The sequence below is a fragment of the Esox lucius genome, chromosome 15, assembly GCF_011004845.1.
Source record: "Esox lucius isolate fEsoLuc1 chromosome 15, fEsoLuc1.pri, whole genome shotgun sequence".
In the NCBI taxonomy this organism is placed as follows: Eukaryota; Metazoa; Chordata; class Actinopteri; order Esociformes; family Esocidae; genus Esox; species Esox lucius.
Window position 1 is genome coordinate 33,968,923 of NC_047583.1, and position 17,550 is coordinate 33,986,472.

A 17,550-nucleotide genomic window follows, 5' to 3' on the forward strand; every position below is an offset into this window, starting at 1 on the left:
TCATCAGTCAAGTCACACAAGAACGGACCAAGTGGTGGCACCCAATCCCCAAGGCGTGTGACAAAGATCACGGAATCAGTGTCTGTGTAGAGTACACGTCTATCCAACTTTTCCAAGAGTGAATACAACTCGAGTCTTGCATAAGTGTTTGTGAACGCGGCAATAAAATTTTTGCCATTACGTGGTTTGATTGGTGTCTGTTTTGTGTAACGCCACTGTACCATCGCAACAGTGTCTGAGATGAATGAGAAATAACCAACATCTATTTCACTGGAAAAAAGGTAGTGCCTAAACTCCTCCAGATCTGTAATTAGCATTGTGTTCATAAGTTTAGTCCGCTCACCCATCTTACCCCAAAGACTATTCATTGCCAATTTAGCTAAAGATTGCCTAGCACTGTTTACAACAATGTTTTCCCTGTCAAGCTGCACACCCTCCTTTTCATGATATTCACAGATATACTGGTCTTTAGCCTTATTGTCAACCACAGATGGCGGGAAGCCGCTAGCTTCCTGCTTGTGCTTCAGGAATGTTCTCATCTGCAAAAAGATCATCTGATGTCCTGGTGAAATCCCAGACTTAAAATATTTCCACAATGCGATAACCTTTCTCAATAGCCTTAACCAGCTCAATAGAAACCCAGGTACCGGTTAAAGATCTTTCTGAATCAGTATGTGAACAATCAGTTACCTGGTTTTCAGTGCTATAAATGTGTAGTCATTATATTTCGGTTGCCTAAAATTTTGGAAAAAAGCAGTGACACAACCATCTCCGGCTGAACACCACGTCTTCTTATCAAAGCTTATTGCGCATACAAAATTTGCAGTGTGTACACCATTCACCGGATTGGCAATTGTCTCGAAATCATAAAATATGTAGCGCTCCCTGGGGTCCTCAGGCTTGGAGGGTTTTATAAAACACTGATGATTCATTTCAACCGCCAGATCCACGTTACAATTGTGACACATGTTAGCCATGCACCTGTGCGCTTTATAGTTGGTAACACTAACATTGTAATAACGGCCGCAATCGACACAATATTTCTTCTGGTCACACCTGCTAACACAACGATTCACACTTTTGTGGTGCTTCAAACGTTTATGCTGGCTATAACAAAAATCTGAATAACATATCCGTTTACAGTCAGGGCACTGCTTTGTGTTACGGGGTTGGGTATGACAATCTTCATGAAGACAGACACTACAGCTATGTTTACAACCATGATCACCACGGGTGTTGAAACCGGTATAGCACCAGTCACAGACATAAGACACACCCAAAAAAACCTTCAGATTCATGATGCCATAGAAATGGTTATCGTGTAAGTACATAAAGACAGTTCTAGGGTGGGAGTCCTCACTGTTTTGAAACTTGGTAAAGTGACCATCCCGTGTTCGGTGAAAGACAACATTTCTTCAAACCGAACAATATCTGTGAATGCCACACAATCATCTAATGCTAAACCAGCGCCCTTATGTGACTCACGACCACTAACCAGGGCCTCAGGATATGTGTACTGCGGGTTCAACATACCCATCAAACAAACAGAAAAACATTTAGAATCATTATTCACAGCCACATATCAATGTCTTCTTTTTTTATTGACAATCTGATCTATCAACAGTGTTTGAGCTTTACGTCGTGGGGCACCACCCTCACGGTTTTTGACAATTTGTACCACCAGTTCTAGTGATTCATCAATGATAATCTCAGCATTACTCTGCATAACACTTTCAAGTAAATTACCAAACGTGCGTTCATTATATTCATCCGCTCTCATTGTCACATGTAAGCGGGATATCAGAGATTCACCAATCAACTCAATCTGCAGACGATCACTAGGCCCGTGTACAAAGTCTGAAGCTCTAACAATCAAAGTATCCAAGCCTGCCATAATACTTGCGTGATTCTAAAGGAGTTGATGGTTCAGGATTTAACTCCATAATTTGAAAACTTGAATGGGAAGCCTGTGGTTCTAAAGGAGTTGACGGTGTCATGTGAGAAGCTGGTTCAGGATTTAACTCTTTTATTTGACTAATCAGAGCATCATAGCCAGGGTTTATGTGTAATGCTTCTGGACTCGATGCAGGATTAACTCATTAATTTGTTCAAACAGTGCTGAATAATCAATGTCTGATGGTTCTGTATCTAAATGTTGTGATGGTGTTATGTTAGAAGTAGGATTTAATGATCTAATTTGATCTATCAATGCCTTATAATCGTGTTTTGGATCTGGTGGTGGATCCATTTTTCAGATTTTTGCATATGACCCTTGGAAGCTTGTTTTTCCGGAAAGCTTTAACTTGATGCCTTTGGTAGCTTAATAGATCGAGTATACGTGTGTGTAACTGATCTTCCCTAGCTTTTACAAGCCGTGCAAGCTCTTTTCTGAATAACAGATGTGGATCTGCTTCGTCTTCACAGTTAGAACTCTCAAACAATGAGTCACGAGGTGGGGTTATAGAAGCAACAAGACGGTTACCCCCAGAACAACACCATTATTACTACTTGCGCTCGTCAAGATATCTTGCATCAAGCCATCTTGCTCTGGAGTATGAGGGGCAAGTTGATCAGCACTGCCATCTTGCGGATCTTTGGAGCCTGATACATTTACAAACACGATTCCAAAAAAGTTGGGACACTGTACAAATTGTGAGTAAGAATGGAATAATTTACAAATCTCATAAACGTATATTTAATTCACAATAGAATATACACTCACCTAAAGGATTATTAGGAACACCATGCTAATACTGTGTTTGACCCCCTTTCACTTTCAGAACTGCCTTAATTCTACGTGGCATTGATTCAACAAGGTGCTGAAAGCATTCTTTAGAAATGTTGTCCCATATTGATAGGATAGCATCTTGCAGTTGATGGAGATTTGTGGGATGCACATCCAGGGCACGAAGCTCCCGTTCCACCACATCCCAAATATGCTCTATTGGGTTGAGATCTGGTGACTGTGGGGGCCATTTCAGTACAGTGAACTCATTGTCATGTTCAAGAAACCAATTTGAAATGATTCAAGCTTTGTGACATGGTGCATTATCCTGCTGGAAGTAGGCATCAGAGGATGGGTACATGGTGGTCATAAAGGGATGGACATGGTCAGAAACAATGCTCAGGTAGGCCGTGGCATTTAAACGACACCCAATTGGCACTAAGGGGCCTAAAGTGTGCCAAGAAAACATCCCCCACACCATTACACCACCACCACCAGCCTGCACAGTGGTAACAAGGCATGATGGATCCATTTTCTCATTCTGTTTACGCCAAATTCTGACTCTACCATCTGAATGTCTCAAAAGAAATCAAGACTGATCAGATCAGGCAACATTCTTCCAGTCTTCAACTGTCCAATTTTGGTGAGCTTGTGCGAATTGTAGCCTCTTTTTCCTACTTGTAGTGGAGATGAATGGTACCCGGTGGGGTCTTCTGCTGTTGTAGCCCATCCGCCTCAAGGTTGTGCGTGTTGTGGCTTCACAAATGCTTTGCTGCATACCTCGGTTGTAATGAGTGGTTATTTCAGTCAAAGTTGCTCTTCTATCAGCTTGAATCAGTCGGCCCATTCTCCTCTGACCTCTAGCATCAACAAGGCATTTTTGCCCACAGGACTGCCGCAACGCTGGTGTCTGTATGGGACCACTGTTGAGGTTTACGCCACAAGTGTCATTTGTATATTCAGCTCCCATGGCTAAAATGTACAACTTTTAGAAGCCGGGTAATCAAATGCAAAGCCGACCATTTTTCCATTTGCAATGTCATGCTGATTTAATGGGGCTATTTGTGTCCTATAAACATTAAGAAAACACTTCTTTGGCGCATCGTATATTTCTGGAACGTATCTTTTTTTTCGTTCCTCAGGTATGCTGCCTATTTCATAAGTCTGGGTTGTCACGGATGTATCACTAAGCACAGACGCCATCTTGATTCTTTTACAGAGTAAAAAACTATTTCAACTGCAAACCAGGAGAAGTCTAGCTCCTATTTATTGGTAACTCTCAGAGAATGAACCAAAGGTAACTGCTGCTCAACCCTCGACACCAACCCCCTTGCATCTCCAGAAACGCTACACCAACAGTTGCACACCCTCTTTTCCCAGAGAATGAAGCCCTGGAAAAACCTGCTCTCAACCCCCACCCTCTTGCTCTGCTCCTCTCCATTTTTCATCCCACAGAATCACCTGCTCAACCCCTCCCTACCTAACCGTACATAAATTAACAACCATTAAAATGTCATTTTTCATAATCCTTTTGACCTAACGTCTCTCATCCCACAGAATCACCTGCTCTACCCCTCCCTCTCTAACCGGACATGTACACCCAGGAAAACAACTGCACCATCCGGTCATAAATCATTGAATAATTTTTATATTCTCACACATATGCAGCTGCCAAAAGGTCAAAGCAAAAATCACTCGAGCTGTGGGGAGCCGTATACTGTATTCTTCTTGTGTTTCTGCAAAAAAACGAAATGAGTTTATGTCATGTGTATGTGTGAACAAATGACAGTACACTGGTAGTTAATGCATTCGTAAATCATTAATAAAGTAAGGTTTATCATTGTTAACCATTTGTTTTGTCTTTGTTCATCATCAGAACATATCATCTATTGTTTTCCTTAATTGTAGGTCATGTACCCTTATCGGAAAGTGTTCCCAAAATCATTGTCCATAATGTTTTTGGGAAAATCTGTATCAAAATACAAAATGATCTATGCAATATTCATCTTAAAACAATTAACTTTGAACTTGGGGAATGTAGTGCCTTGGACATGTATGCATTTAACCACTTCGAAGGATTAAGCAAAAATATGTAGGCCCTTTTATCAACAAAAGATATTAGTGCCAGTGCCAAATCACTAACCTCTCTTCTCTTCTTCTGTCTTCATCCATTGCAACCTGCTTCAGCACCACTGTGTTCCTTGTAGTGTCTGTCTCACTACACTCTGTAAAACAATGTTTGAAATTATAATTCGATTGGCATGACATATTTTTTAGCATTTCATTTTTCTTATTTAATTTATTGATTTAACACAACATTTAGATAGATAACCAGGGCTATTAGATTACGCTAATTGATTAGCCAGCTTCTTGAGTTAGGTAGTTGCCAGTACATGCCTTGGTCATTTGTGGTTTAATTAACTCTGGGGTGCGCACGCGTGTGGGCAGAGTTTTTGCCGTTGGGTAGAGTGGTACATTTGGTGAATTAATGCATTTGGTGAAAAGGGAAAGCCAGCATGCACAGACGAACATGTTTGGGGTGCACATGCAAATGGGCAGAATTTTTGCTGTTGGATAGAGAGGTACATTTGGTGAATTAATGCCTTTGGTGAAAAAGCAAACCCAGCGTGCCTAGGTTAACATGACAAGCACACTTAAAACCTCTTGAAGGGTACTTACATCCCAGGAATTGATTTAATTGCATAGAACATTAGAACGGTCCCACCTGTGCTATTTGCTGCAGTTGTTTCTGAAAGTTGCGGATCTCCCCTTTCTGGCAGAATAAAACAACTCTGGTCTAGGTCTTACTACCTTTTATGGGCATACAGAGTTTTATGACCACCCCCCATCCCCAGCGGGTGATCACAGCTCGCACCGGCACAGCTGCCACTTGTAAACAAAAGAGCTGTCCGACAAAAATAGTCGAAAGTTTAATTCACAATGAAGCCAGACACTCCCTCAATCATAAGGACATATATTTTGGGTGCCTGGGCCTTACATTTATCGATCCAGACGTCCAAGAATCGACATCTTTATTGGAAAATAGGTTTTCGTGAACCACTTTCCTCTTACTAGGTAAACTCTGGTATGGTCTGTGCTTGAGATAATGCTTCCAGTTTGGTACCAAATGAAATGTCAGGTTCTTAGAACCTTAACCAGCCTATTGGCAATGTTATCCAATCATGTATGACTGATAAAACACAGATTGTCCAGAGAGTCCAGATGCATATTTACACTTTGGATGTGGTAATTGGTGAAGCATTCCGTTGCTAACGCTGTGTTAGCCTCTGTTAGCCTTCATAAGCCTAGCTCTGGGTTGGATTGATAAGTCTAGTAGCCAATTAGATTGTCCATTCAGTGGTTGGCAGATTTCCCATACAAGGGAGTGCCTCTATATCGATCGTCATTGTGCAATAGATCAAAGGTCCCATGGAAAGTTAATGGGATGAAAATGTGTTTTTATTGTAGAAGATGTATTTTTTATACTAAACAACTTGCATAAAAAATATTACAGGTATACATCAAACAGTGGAATGATGTAATATACAGATTTGAGGTTAGAGGACACTTGGAAATGGCTCTTGACACCACTTATTAAAATAGCTGCCCAGATCTAGCACTTATGTCTATCATTCCCCAATTGTTTTCTGATAATGTTGACTTGTTTGGGAAACCATTGGATGTGTGTATAGCACAGAATATCAATCCTGTCCATGAAATGGTGTGTTTTAGCTTGTGCATGAAAACCTTTTTTCTTCCAATATATATTCTGATTCATTCCTCATATTTTATACACAATACCTTCACCGTGCATGTTCTGACAACATATGTGCACTTAAATTGCAGTTATAATGGTCAAATGCAGTATTGGCGGAAATCTCAATTTCTTAATTTACCCTCAAGAGGTTTTAACTCCTGATTACCAATGTTTGCCTGACATAATCAGAATTTAGATCAATAATATCAACATACTTTACTTTTAATAATGTTGGGAACACAACAAAAAGATGTTTAACAATAATTCACTTAATGGAAAGTGAATAAATGCTTATAACCCCCTTCCCTCTCATCCATCTAACTCTAGATCTCACTGCTGAAACAGAGTCTAGAGCTGCAGCTTTCCCAATCTCAGGGTGCATTGCAGCAGCTGCAGACCCAGTTCAGCCAGGAGAGAGAGCACCTGAGCCAGCAGCTCAAGGAGCTACAGTTGGAGCACCATCACAGGGAGCACCGGCTGCAGGAGGTCCAACAATGTGCCCTGGGCACACTGGAGGATACCCGCCAACACCAGCTCAGGGTGAGGTCTATATTTTACATTAGCAAATGCTCTTATCCAGAGCAACTTACTTGAACTTATCTTGCTTAAGTGCACAGAATGTATTTTCACCTTGTTGGCTCAGGGACCAAACCAGTGACCACACTCTAAGGAATATGTTATTTTACATAAACACACAGAGACATACAAATGGGTGACAATAAAAAAAAAAAGAAGAAAAAAGCTTGACACCTGTGTGCAACTCTCACCATGAGCTGCCACAACATCTTGAATACGCCTTAGCATAGATTAAGAGTCACTGGAACACTACTTGAGGGATGGAACACCATTATTCCAAAAGATATTCCCTAATTTGGTGTTTTGATGTTGGTGCTGGAGAGTGCATTTTAACACGTCTATCCACAATCTCCTATGAGTATTCAATTGGGTTGAGATCTGGTGAATGCAAAGGCCATACCATATAATTCACATAATTTTCTTTAATCATCAAACCATTCAGTGACCCCTCCTTGCCAGTGGATGGCGAGATCATCCTTGAAAAGGCTGCACCTATCAGGACAGAAATGTTTCACTATAGGATAAAGGTGATCAGTTCGATCACCTACACCGCCCCTTTGTACAAAAAAAAGATTAGGTTACCAAAAGCTGAAAAATGTATGTAAATTTCAGTTTTATAAAAAAGGGCTTTTTAAGGGGACAAGTTAATGGTTAACAACTTACGGCTGTTCTGCAGCAATGGAAGTAAACAAAGCCTTGAAAAGGTCATGTTAACAATTCCTACAGGTGTCCCAACTTTTGTTGATTACTTACAAACCCTCTGTCTGTATAAAAGCAGTGTTGGAACAGACTGTGTTACAACACCCTCCTAAGCATTATTTCAACAGTATTGTACTGCAGGAAGTAGTATATTGCTATAATAATAGCGAGAAAAGGGATATTAACTAAGGAAGACAAATAGACCATTATAACCCTTAGTTAAGTGTATGTCTTTCCTTTAGAGAAAGAAAGCCAATGTGTCAGTGAGCAGTTTCTTACACCATTGAAAAGCACTTTGAAACTAGATTAAACTCTGACAAGAGATCTGGCAGACCCAAACCCACAACAGAATCTGAAGACAAGTTTCTCAAAGTCAACAGCTTGCATGATAGATGGAGCATAGGACAACAGCTTCAAGCACAGCTTAACACTGGTCGAAGTGAGCAAATCTCAGTTTCAACTGTGAAGAGAAGACTTCGAGCAGTCTTTCGTTGAGTACGCTAAAGGATGGTTCTTCAGTGTGACAACAGATGTCAAACATGGAGGAAGAGGATTTATGATCAGGGCTCTTTTGCTGAATCCAGTTGGCTGATCCAAAATGTCTACCCAAGCATTTTGCACTGCCATGCAATACCCTCTGATGTACGCCTAGTTGGTCAGGGGTTCATCCTGCCATAAGATAATCACTCAAAACATAGCTCCAGGTATACCTACAGAAAAAAAGAACAACAGAGTAAGCTTCAAATCATGGAATGGCCAGCACAGACTCCAGACACAAACCCCATCAAGCTGGTTTGGGATGAACTGGGCATAAGGAGAAAGCAAAGCAACCTGCAAGTGCAACACATTTGGGGGAACTTCTGCAAAAGTGTTTGGAAGAACTTTCTAAATAATATTTGATTTCCATTGTAGAAAGAACACTACTAGTGTGTTCGGCTGCTATATCAACAAAAGGTGTCTACTTTGATGAGTCCAAAATTGTGATTAGATTTTGTAAAACTAAATAATTCCATGATTTATTTCTTGTCTCCAGTTGTTTTTGTTCCATGCTTTAATTTCAGTGTACAGTACGATATTAAACTGCATGAATTTCAATAAAAAAATAAGAAAATGTAGGTGTTCTTAAACTTTAGATCAGAAGTGTCCGCAAACGCCCACTTGTTGAGAATATGGTTAAGGGTGACTCATGACCATATCACTTTTTTCCACATCTCTGTAGAGCAGTGCATATGAACCATTGAACTTGCAAAAGTGCATTGGTTTTTGTAATGAGAGATTTATGCATTGCAACCTTACTATAATATCCCTCTCTGTGTAGTTCTTGACAGAGTGTTTATGCTATCAATCTGATCATGTCTGGCATTGATATTCTCAGTCACCTCGTATAGAGTTGCTCATCTGTTTTTTCTTCATACTGCAGTAATACACATGCACAGCCATCAAATGAATGCTTTCAACCAAAGTTTCCGACCCTATTAATTGATGTCTTTCCCATAGATCTAAATGCAGATGTGCACTCACTGGCCGAAATTTCAGAACTGCTTGATTCTTCATGGCATAGATTCAACTAGGAGCTGGAAACCTTCCTCTGAAATGTTGGTCCATATTGACATTATAGCATCACGCAGTTGCTGCAGATTTGTCAGATGCACACAGTGTGCCAAGAAAATATCCACTAAACTGTTACATCACGACCACCAGCCTGAACCGTTGATAAGGCAGGATTGATCCATGCTTTCATGTTGTTTACACCAAATTCTGACCCATCCATCTGAATGTCGCAGCAGAAATCAAGACTCATCATTTCAGGCAACGTTTTTCCAATCTTCTATTGTCCAAATATGGTGGGCCCGTGCAAATTGTAGCCTCAGTTTCCTGTTCCTAGCTGACAGAAGTGGCCCTTGGTGTGGTCTTATGCTGCTGCAGCCCATCTGCTTCAAGGTTCGACTAGTTGTGCATTCAGAGATACTCTGAATGCTTTGATTGTAACAAGTGGTGTTTTCAGTTACTGTTGCCTTTCAATCAGCTCGTTAGTCCATCATAACAGGCACTTTACTGTTTTTGTGAAATAGCGCCTCACTCAACGAGGAGTGATGGCAAACAGTAAAGACTACAGCTGTTGGTGTTACTGAATAGTCTCCCCTTCTTGAACTGTAATCTTCAAATGAATTGCGTTGGTACGACCACTGAAAAGAGCATCCCGAGTGCCAAGGCGCTCTGGAGTATCAAAGGTCTTCAAGAAAACTTTGACATCTGCGGATGTGTTTTTGAGCTGGTTCCATTCACACTACCATATGTATTGAACATGTATGTTGTGTTGTTCTTTTAAAGCTTCAGGTTTTGCGAGCCATTGCTGGTGCATCAACCCGGACTCTTTGTCACCAGGTTGGTGCTTATTGAACAATGACACTTTGGGTTACCGTGCCAGAAACAGCCTAAGTAGTTAATATACGACATACTGTGTCACTTTCGTATGACTGATTGACAGTAGGTGAGACTTCCAGTTTGTGGGTGTGACTTCCAGGTTTGGTAGGTGTGACTTCCTGTGTGACATATGCAGGGGTGGGACTTCCGGTGTGACGTATGTTCCAGGGTAGGACTTCTGTTGTGACGTATTTTCCGGGGTGGTACCTCCTGTGTGACAGGGGTTGTAATTTCCTGTATGATGTATGCATGTCTGGGGGATGAATTACGGTATGGGGGTGTGTGGTATGTAATTTATGGTGACTTTGATGTTTAACAAAAGGGCTCCAGTGTTCTGGGTATGTTAAATTCACCAGACATTCAATGTTACGATAAGTCTGATGTTTAACAATAGGGCACCAGGTTTCGGGAATGTTAAATTCCCAAAGCATAAGATGTTATGATATGTAGTGTGATATTTGCTGTTCAACAAAAAGGCACCAGGGTTCTGAAACGTTTAATCCCACAGGCAATCGATGTTACGACATGTTTGTACAACAGATGATCTATAACCAGTGGGTGGTACCTTTCATGTTTTTACAACGCCATAGGTGGCTGGCATGGTCGGTGTATTTAAACCACACAGACCCCAGGTGTTGGTCATTCAGACTAGGCTGAGTAAAACTAAATGTGTACATTATTAAAAATGGTGGATTCTACAGTGATCAACATTGGGTTTGAAACACTGATGAAGGTTAACAGCTGCACAGCTATTTAGCAAGAGAATACATTTGGGTGACGATGACACGATGAAGATGCCACCCCCGAAGAAACCGATGTAGTGTTTAGCTCGGATTCATCAACTACAGCAGGATATGTTGGCACAGGAGTGGAAGTTGGAAGACGGCCGGATTGGTGGATACATTTTCAATCCAGAGATTTTAGGAATTGTCCGAAGGCAAGGTGTTTAAACAGGGTTTGACTGATCAAATGACCTTTTGTGCTAGTTTAATGGAGCACCTTTTGAAAAGTGTTTTATTTAGGGCCAAAACAGGGTACACATAATACTGTAGATTTGTGGTTTAAAGTCATCGAAGGAATGAAGCAGTAAGACTGTTAGATTGGAGCTATTTCCAGAAAATTTCAGCAAGTTAGAGTATGAATGCGACTGCGCACTGTTCCATTGATGTACAACCCTGAAGCTCCGCCTTAAGCTAACACAGTCCTCAACACAGCATAAAAACAGCCAGTCTGCCTGTGACTATCAAGCAGACGGCAGACTTTACAAACATGTCCCAGGAATACAACCAACCGGAGTTTGAAGAACCCAAGTCTGAAGAATGACTGTGTGACGCCTTGGATGACTTCAGTTGTCTTGTTTACATATATATCTAAACAAATTATTTATGGCTTTAGCATTGAAACAGTTGATGCACAAAGCTATCAAGAGTGGATTTGATGGTTGTAGACTTTTTAATAACTAAGACCATGTCAGTATAAAGTGTTTTATTAATCTGAACAAGCATATGGAAATGGTCAGGAACACATCGGATGATTGGCTGCAATTGGTGTCAAATGGTGTTGAAACAAATGCTCTAAACAACTTCATGTATAAACTTCTAACATTTTCAAATGCAGACAACAAAGACTTTACAATTGGGCACCTGTTATGTGTGTTTACGTAAGTAACAGATGTGTGTGTGTTAAATGTGTTGAGTAATGAAGCTGTGGATGTTCTTAAATGTTCACAGATTATGTGAACAGCAGAAATCTGAATGTTCGTGTAACTTTTCTGAAATTCTTGGATGACATGTAACTCCAAAGACTTGAATAAAATTGTGTTAAACAGGTCTCATTATTGACCCAATGCTCAACAATGTCTGAACAGATTATGAAAAGTATTTACTACGACCCGTCAAATCCTGGTGCTTGGGTAGAGAGGGATTGAAAAGAGCATACTTGGAGAAAGATTGGGGAGATCCTCAAAAATTGTGTGGGGAATGATTGGCTATAGGCCCAGGATAGATACACGCTACACAGGCCTGTATGTTACAACAATGATGAAAAGTGTTAATCAAAGTTACAAGTCCCGAATTGGAGATACTGTGAGACTTTCAAAGTTGAGATTTACCAAGGGTTATGAAAAAGGTTACACAGATGAATATTTTACAATAACAGAATTTTTTCTTAGGGTGCCTCCTGTGTATAGAATAAAAGATTACGAAGGTGATGTGATCGTTTCATTTGTTGTGGGAAAGGTGATTGTAAAATTATACTTCAGACCAGTCAAACAATCTTTTAGACTATAAGATACAGCTTCAGGAACTCTATGATGATCCTCAAAGGTATATTGAATACTATAGAGCGCAGACTGGTAACGGTTTACCAGGCAACAACGCAAGACTGATAATTTTTTTAAAGATGCCACTCTTACACCGTATGTCTGGTGAATATATGAAAACCGAGTTGGATTTATTTACAGTCCCCTTTGATAGGAAATGGGCATGAGAAACTTAATGTGCTGACTAACTCTGAACAAAGGACCATAGATAGGACGTGTTGTCTGTTTTTGATGGGCCCCACACATCCTGTCCATACATTCTGTCCATACCTCCTGCTAGGAGTTGCCCATGTGACTGACATAGGCTATATACATAGGTCCATTGACCATAGGTTGGAACATACCATACAAGGGTCTTTTGTAGGATAAACCTTTTTTATTGGAGGGTATTGGGCTGTGTAATGGTTGGTTATGGCCTCCTATGTATCCTGGCATAAAACACTATGTTAACTCTGTAATTATGGGAGAGAAAGAAAAATGAAAGAGATGGAAGGTTAACATTGTAGCCTCATGCTGAATAAAGATGGCTCTTCCCTGACATCCGGTTGCATTTCTTTTGTTCATGGATCAAACTTGGAAAGAATCTAACACCTTCACACAGACATCTATTGAGAAAATGACCTATGTTGAAATACCAACCCTATCAGCAATATCAGATGCAGCCCCTCTGGAGTTCTTTATTGCTGGAAATGGTGAAGATTACATTGATCTGAACAATACTTTGCTATACCTATGTGTAAAAGTCACACTGGATTGGTGGACAATAACAGTTTTACAGGAAGTTATGCAAAAAATCAATTTAATTGCAAACATTATAATTTGTAGTTTATGTATGTGGACAGTCAACATTTTCCTAGCAAACCATTCCAACCAGATTACACACTGGGATCAGCAGTGTGCAAATTTTACCACTTGTCCCTAGCGTCAGGAAAAACCTAAAGGACCAAGTCATGGCTATTGACCGGTCTGACTTCTTACACGGCTATGCTCTTTATGCATTCAGCTTTGCACCGGATGAGGTTTAGTCAACCACTCCCCCACACGATTAATTTGGTGGTTTATTAAATTTTTTACTCCATTATCGAAGTGTCTAACCAGAAGCAAGTAATAGTTGAATACTATTAGGAAACATTATCCAAACAGATGAGAAATCAATACCGCAGAGTTGATTGGTGTGGTGATCATCTAGGACTAATTTCTATGGTGTGCTAGCATATACCAAATACCTGGTGTCCGAGATGTAACATCAATGATGCTTGTTAATACCCACCCATCGAATCACCCTGGAGAACACTGGCTGGCTATTTATATCATAGACGGCGGTGTTGGAAGATTTTATGACAGTTTTGGAAACTCCCCAGATTTTATATATTTTCCCAAGTCAATCAAAGCTTTTCTGCAAACCTCTGAGAGTGTAGAATACAGCTCAAAACAAGTCCAGTATGTGATTCCTACCACTTGTGGACAACATTGTGTGTTCTTTCTCTATCAAATGACATGAAGTCTGAGTTACAAAGATGTTGTATTTTCATACTGATTATTTATGAAAATATGATATGTTAGTCTCCAAGTTTGTATCTAAGATGTATCAAAGTAAGCGTGATAGCATGCTCAACCTTGTGAACCATTTCATGTGTATCACGGTTGTAAAAGAAAGACAGTTAAACGTATATCTTATGCCTGTTTTACTATTCAAAAATGAAAAAACAACATTGATGTTTACATAGTATCATTCATATAACAAATTGTCAAGGCAAAAACATACATTTTGACAATGAATAACAAATGATTAAAAAAAAGCCAATTTGTGGGGTCTGTGGTAGGGGATACAAAGAAAGCTTTGGTTGGTTGATAACCAGTTGCGGGGGGAGTGGTAGTATAAGTAGGTGCCAGGGATGTGGCTAATCCAGTGTGTCGCCAGGCGTTTGTTTATACAAATAGATTTTACGCCTTACAAGCTCATTTGGAATAGTTGTAAAAAAATGCTCTGGCCTCTAAGAACTCCCCCCACCCCAAAGGCCTTCTAGCATCAGCAATTTTGTTGGTTGCTGTCACACTTTTAACCAGATCCAACAGGTGCGAATCCTTGATTATCTCTCCTTTGAAAATGAATTCACCATTTGAAATACATGAAGTCAAATCTTTAGACCTGTGCATTCCATTTAGAATATATTCAACATTCTTCTTACTCCTCACAGGCACATTATCCAAAATGTCATCAACAAACTTAATATTTTGATCAGCATTTTGATTAGTCTCAGTCATGTTTACTACATCAGCCCCTGTCTCAGACCTGGGTAGACTAAAAGTCAGTGTATTTGTGTCAAGTTCACCCTGTCTAACAATGAACAATCTTTGTAAAATGGCAGAGTATCTTTTAGCTGTTTCATGTAAATCCATATCAGGCTTCAACAGTATATTGCGTATTGAGGAGTCCAAATCATTTTCAACAGATTGTCTTACGTCGGTGCTAGTCGTTTTGGATTCTCACAGTTTTTCTAACTGATGCTGTGGCACCAGAAATCTTTTCTGAGCATCATCCATGTTGTTTAACCGTGTCTCGATGCAATTAAACTGGTTAAGAATGTAACTGCTATGCTCAGTAACAGTAGTAGAAAACCTCCAGATTGGTTGATGGTTTTTATTTTCTTTGCGACTGAAGTGTTCTTTCTAGACATGATGTTGGATTTTTCTCTCTTCACTTTATTCAGCTGTGGTTCTGTCAAAGGTATATTACTGTGCCTTAGATTAAGAGCAATTTCACTGAGTGATAGAAGGAGGTCTGTGGAAGCGGTCTCTAAAATAACTTTTCATTGACTAGGCTGTGCCTTAAACAGCATCTTCAAAAGTGGTAGATATCTACGAATGCGTTTAGACATTGTTCAAAGGTACACAACAGGCCAACCCCCGGAAAACAATTGTGATGGTAATTCCATCGATCGACACTCTTTAAAGGAGTAAGAAACAGAGACAAAATTCTCTAGGCACCATTTTAATATAATTTGCAAATAAGAGAGACGTGTCAACCGCTTACAAACATAATCGTCCGAGGAGTCTCTAACTCAATATAGCTCATTCAACAGTATATATCACATACAAAAAGGGGTGTGGTAAGTTGTTGCCCATCTGTCTTGTGTAACATTTACCCAAAGGGCAGGCTGTCCCCCCACCTTATCCTTCTCAACTCCTGAGGAGACACAATGTCTAGATAATCAACAGAGACACTAAAGTGTTATACAGATTTACTGATTTACAAGTGCCGGTCAAGGATGCTGGTCAAGGATGCCTCCCCAGGCAAACACCAGACCCCTCTCAGCATCTTCAACTAGTAACTCATTCATACATGTATAGGACGACCAAGAATACATCAGTTCAAGAATTTCCACAACAACAATCCTGTTCTCAGATGGTAGTCTTCTGGTGTTGTAGCCTTAAAGTCTATAAGTAAATAACCAAAGGATGGGTGTGTTGCATCTTTAAAACTCTACATGAAGAACCAAGAAAGGAAAGGGTATATTTGTCTTCTTAAAATACTAATCTGCTGATTGTCCCATGGGTTTTTAAACAAGATGAGATAATTTGTGTTCAAGTTAATAGTTCTACTAGATTTGCCTTTAACAAACATGTTTTGGACAAGGTAGATGGCACTCAGGTTACAGTGGTGTGAATATTGTGTGAAAACTCTCTCAATATTGTGTGAAAAACACTTTTCATTAAATCATCAATAGTTAAAAGGTTTTTTCTCTGAATCGGTAACATATTATCACACAACGATGTGGGTTAACCTTCTACAAAAGTAATTTCTCTCAACTTCAACATTTCATCATACAGCGATTACCAACACGAATAAACCCACTATATTCTTAATTTCTTTGGAGAAAACATCCAGATTATCCAGCGACATCTTCACAAAATACATTTTACCTGAGTTACTAGGTCCACTAATGACACAGCTGAATGGGTTTTGTGGTCGTGGGTCAAACCTGCCATGGTCAATATCCATTGTAAAATGTGATTTAGTACACGTAAGGCTTTGTGCTATAATCGGGGAGAAGAACACGCCTGTTGTACACAAATTTAAACGCTTGGAAACTACGGTTTTGTTAGCGTATATGTCTTTGGGTGCATAACCCTTTCGATTAACGAGCATAGAATGCGTCAAAATCATCATATTCACCAATATTTTGGAAATGTACAGACTATTGTAATGCCACAATGTCAAATCGGTTCCGTAGTTTCACTCTCACATCACCATCCCCGGTCTGTGTTAAAGATTTGAACCTTTCAAAATCAGCCAGGTTGTTGTAATGAGTATGCGTCAGAGAGTTTGTAGGTGTGTTAACTAGATCATCCAAAAAATGTGGGCTACTAATCTCGGTTAACAAACCTTGCATCTGTGGATTAATGTCTGTATCACTGTGCAACAATGTATTAACTTGCTCCCATTTAATCTGTAGATTAACAGTTTTGTACCTCTTGATGGGGTGACCCTGGTGCCGACATGCGGGGTCTTTTCACTGTATTGTGAGTATTATACATGGGCGTTTAGCTGTGTCCACCTGTGTTAGGTACGGTCTGTTGGATATGTGTAGTGGTTGATGGTTGTTCAGTTTCTGGTCTTTTGTTATTATCTTTCGCCAATTCTCTAGCTTAACATGTAAATAATGACTACATGTTAAAATATTATTCTCAAACTCAAATGTACATTTACATACATCACAGTTTTGATGAGTTGACTGTAAAGATGTATTACTTTCAGCTTTCAAGCATTGTGTAATGGGGTAACTATGAAACTGACACTGTACAGCCACAAGGTGGGGTGTTCCGTAACTGAAGCCATTATGGGGTTGTAGTAGTCTCCAACATCTCTTGGTCCACTCTGTTTATTGATATATAGAGTACAAAGATTCAGCTGCATGCAGATTGTCATAATGTTACAGATGTCGTTTGTTTAATTCCAATGCCAAGGGGGCGATCCGCAACGAGAATTTTGGTCATATCGCAAATGTCAATGAACTGAATAAAATCACAGCAATTTATTTCAAATAG

General features: G+C 39.9%; 1 protein-coding gene across 3 annotated transcripts in view; it reads left to right on the top strand.

The window, feature by feature from the left end:
• LOC105031273 (protein FAM184A) overlaps positions 1–17,550 on the top strand; it is a 249,226-nt gene that overhangs the window by 100,773 nt on the left and 130,903 nt on the right. For all 3 annotated transcript variants that reach the window (XM_020044400.2, XM_013132781.3, XM_029125749.2), the window contains exon 10: positions 6,810–7,022. In XM_020044400.2, the coding sequence (XP_019899959.2) occupies positions 6,810–7,022 (213 nt within the window). The remainder of the gene's footprint in view (positions 1–6,809; positions 7,023–17,550) is intronic.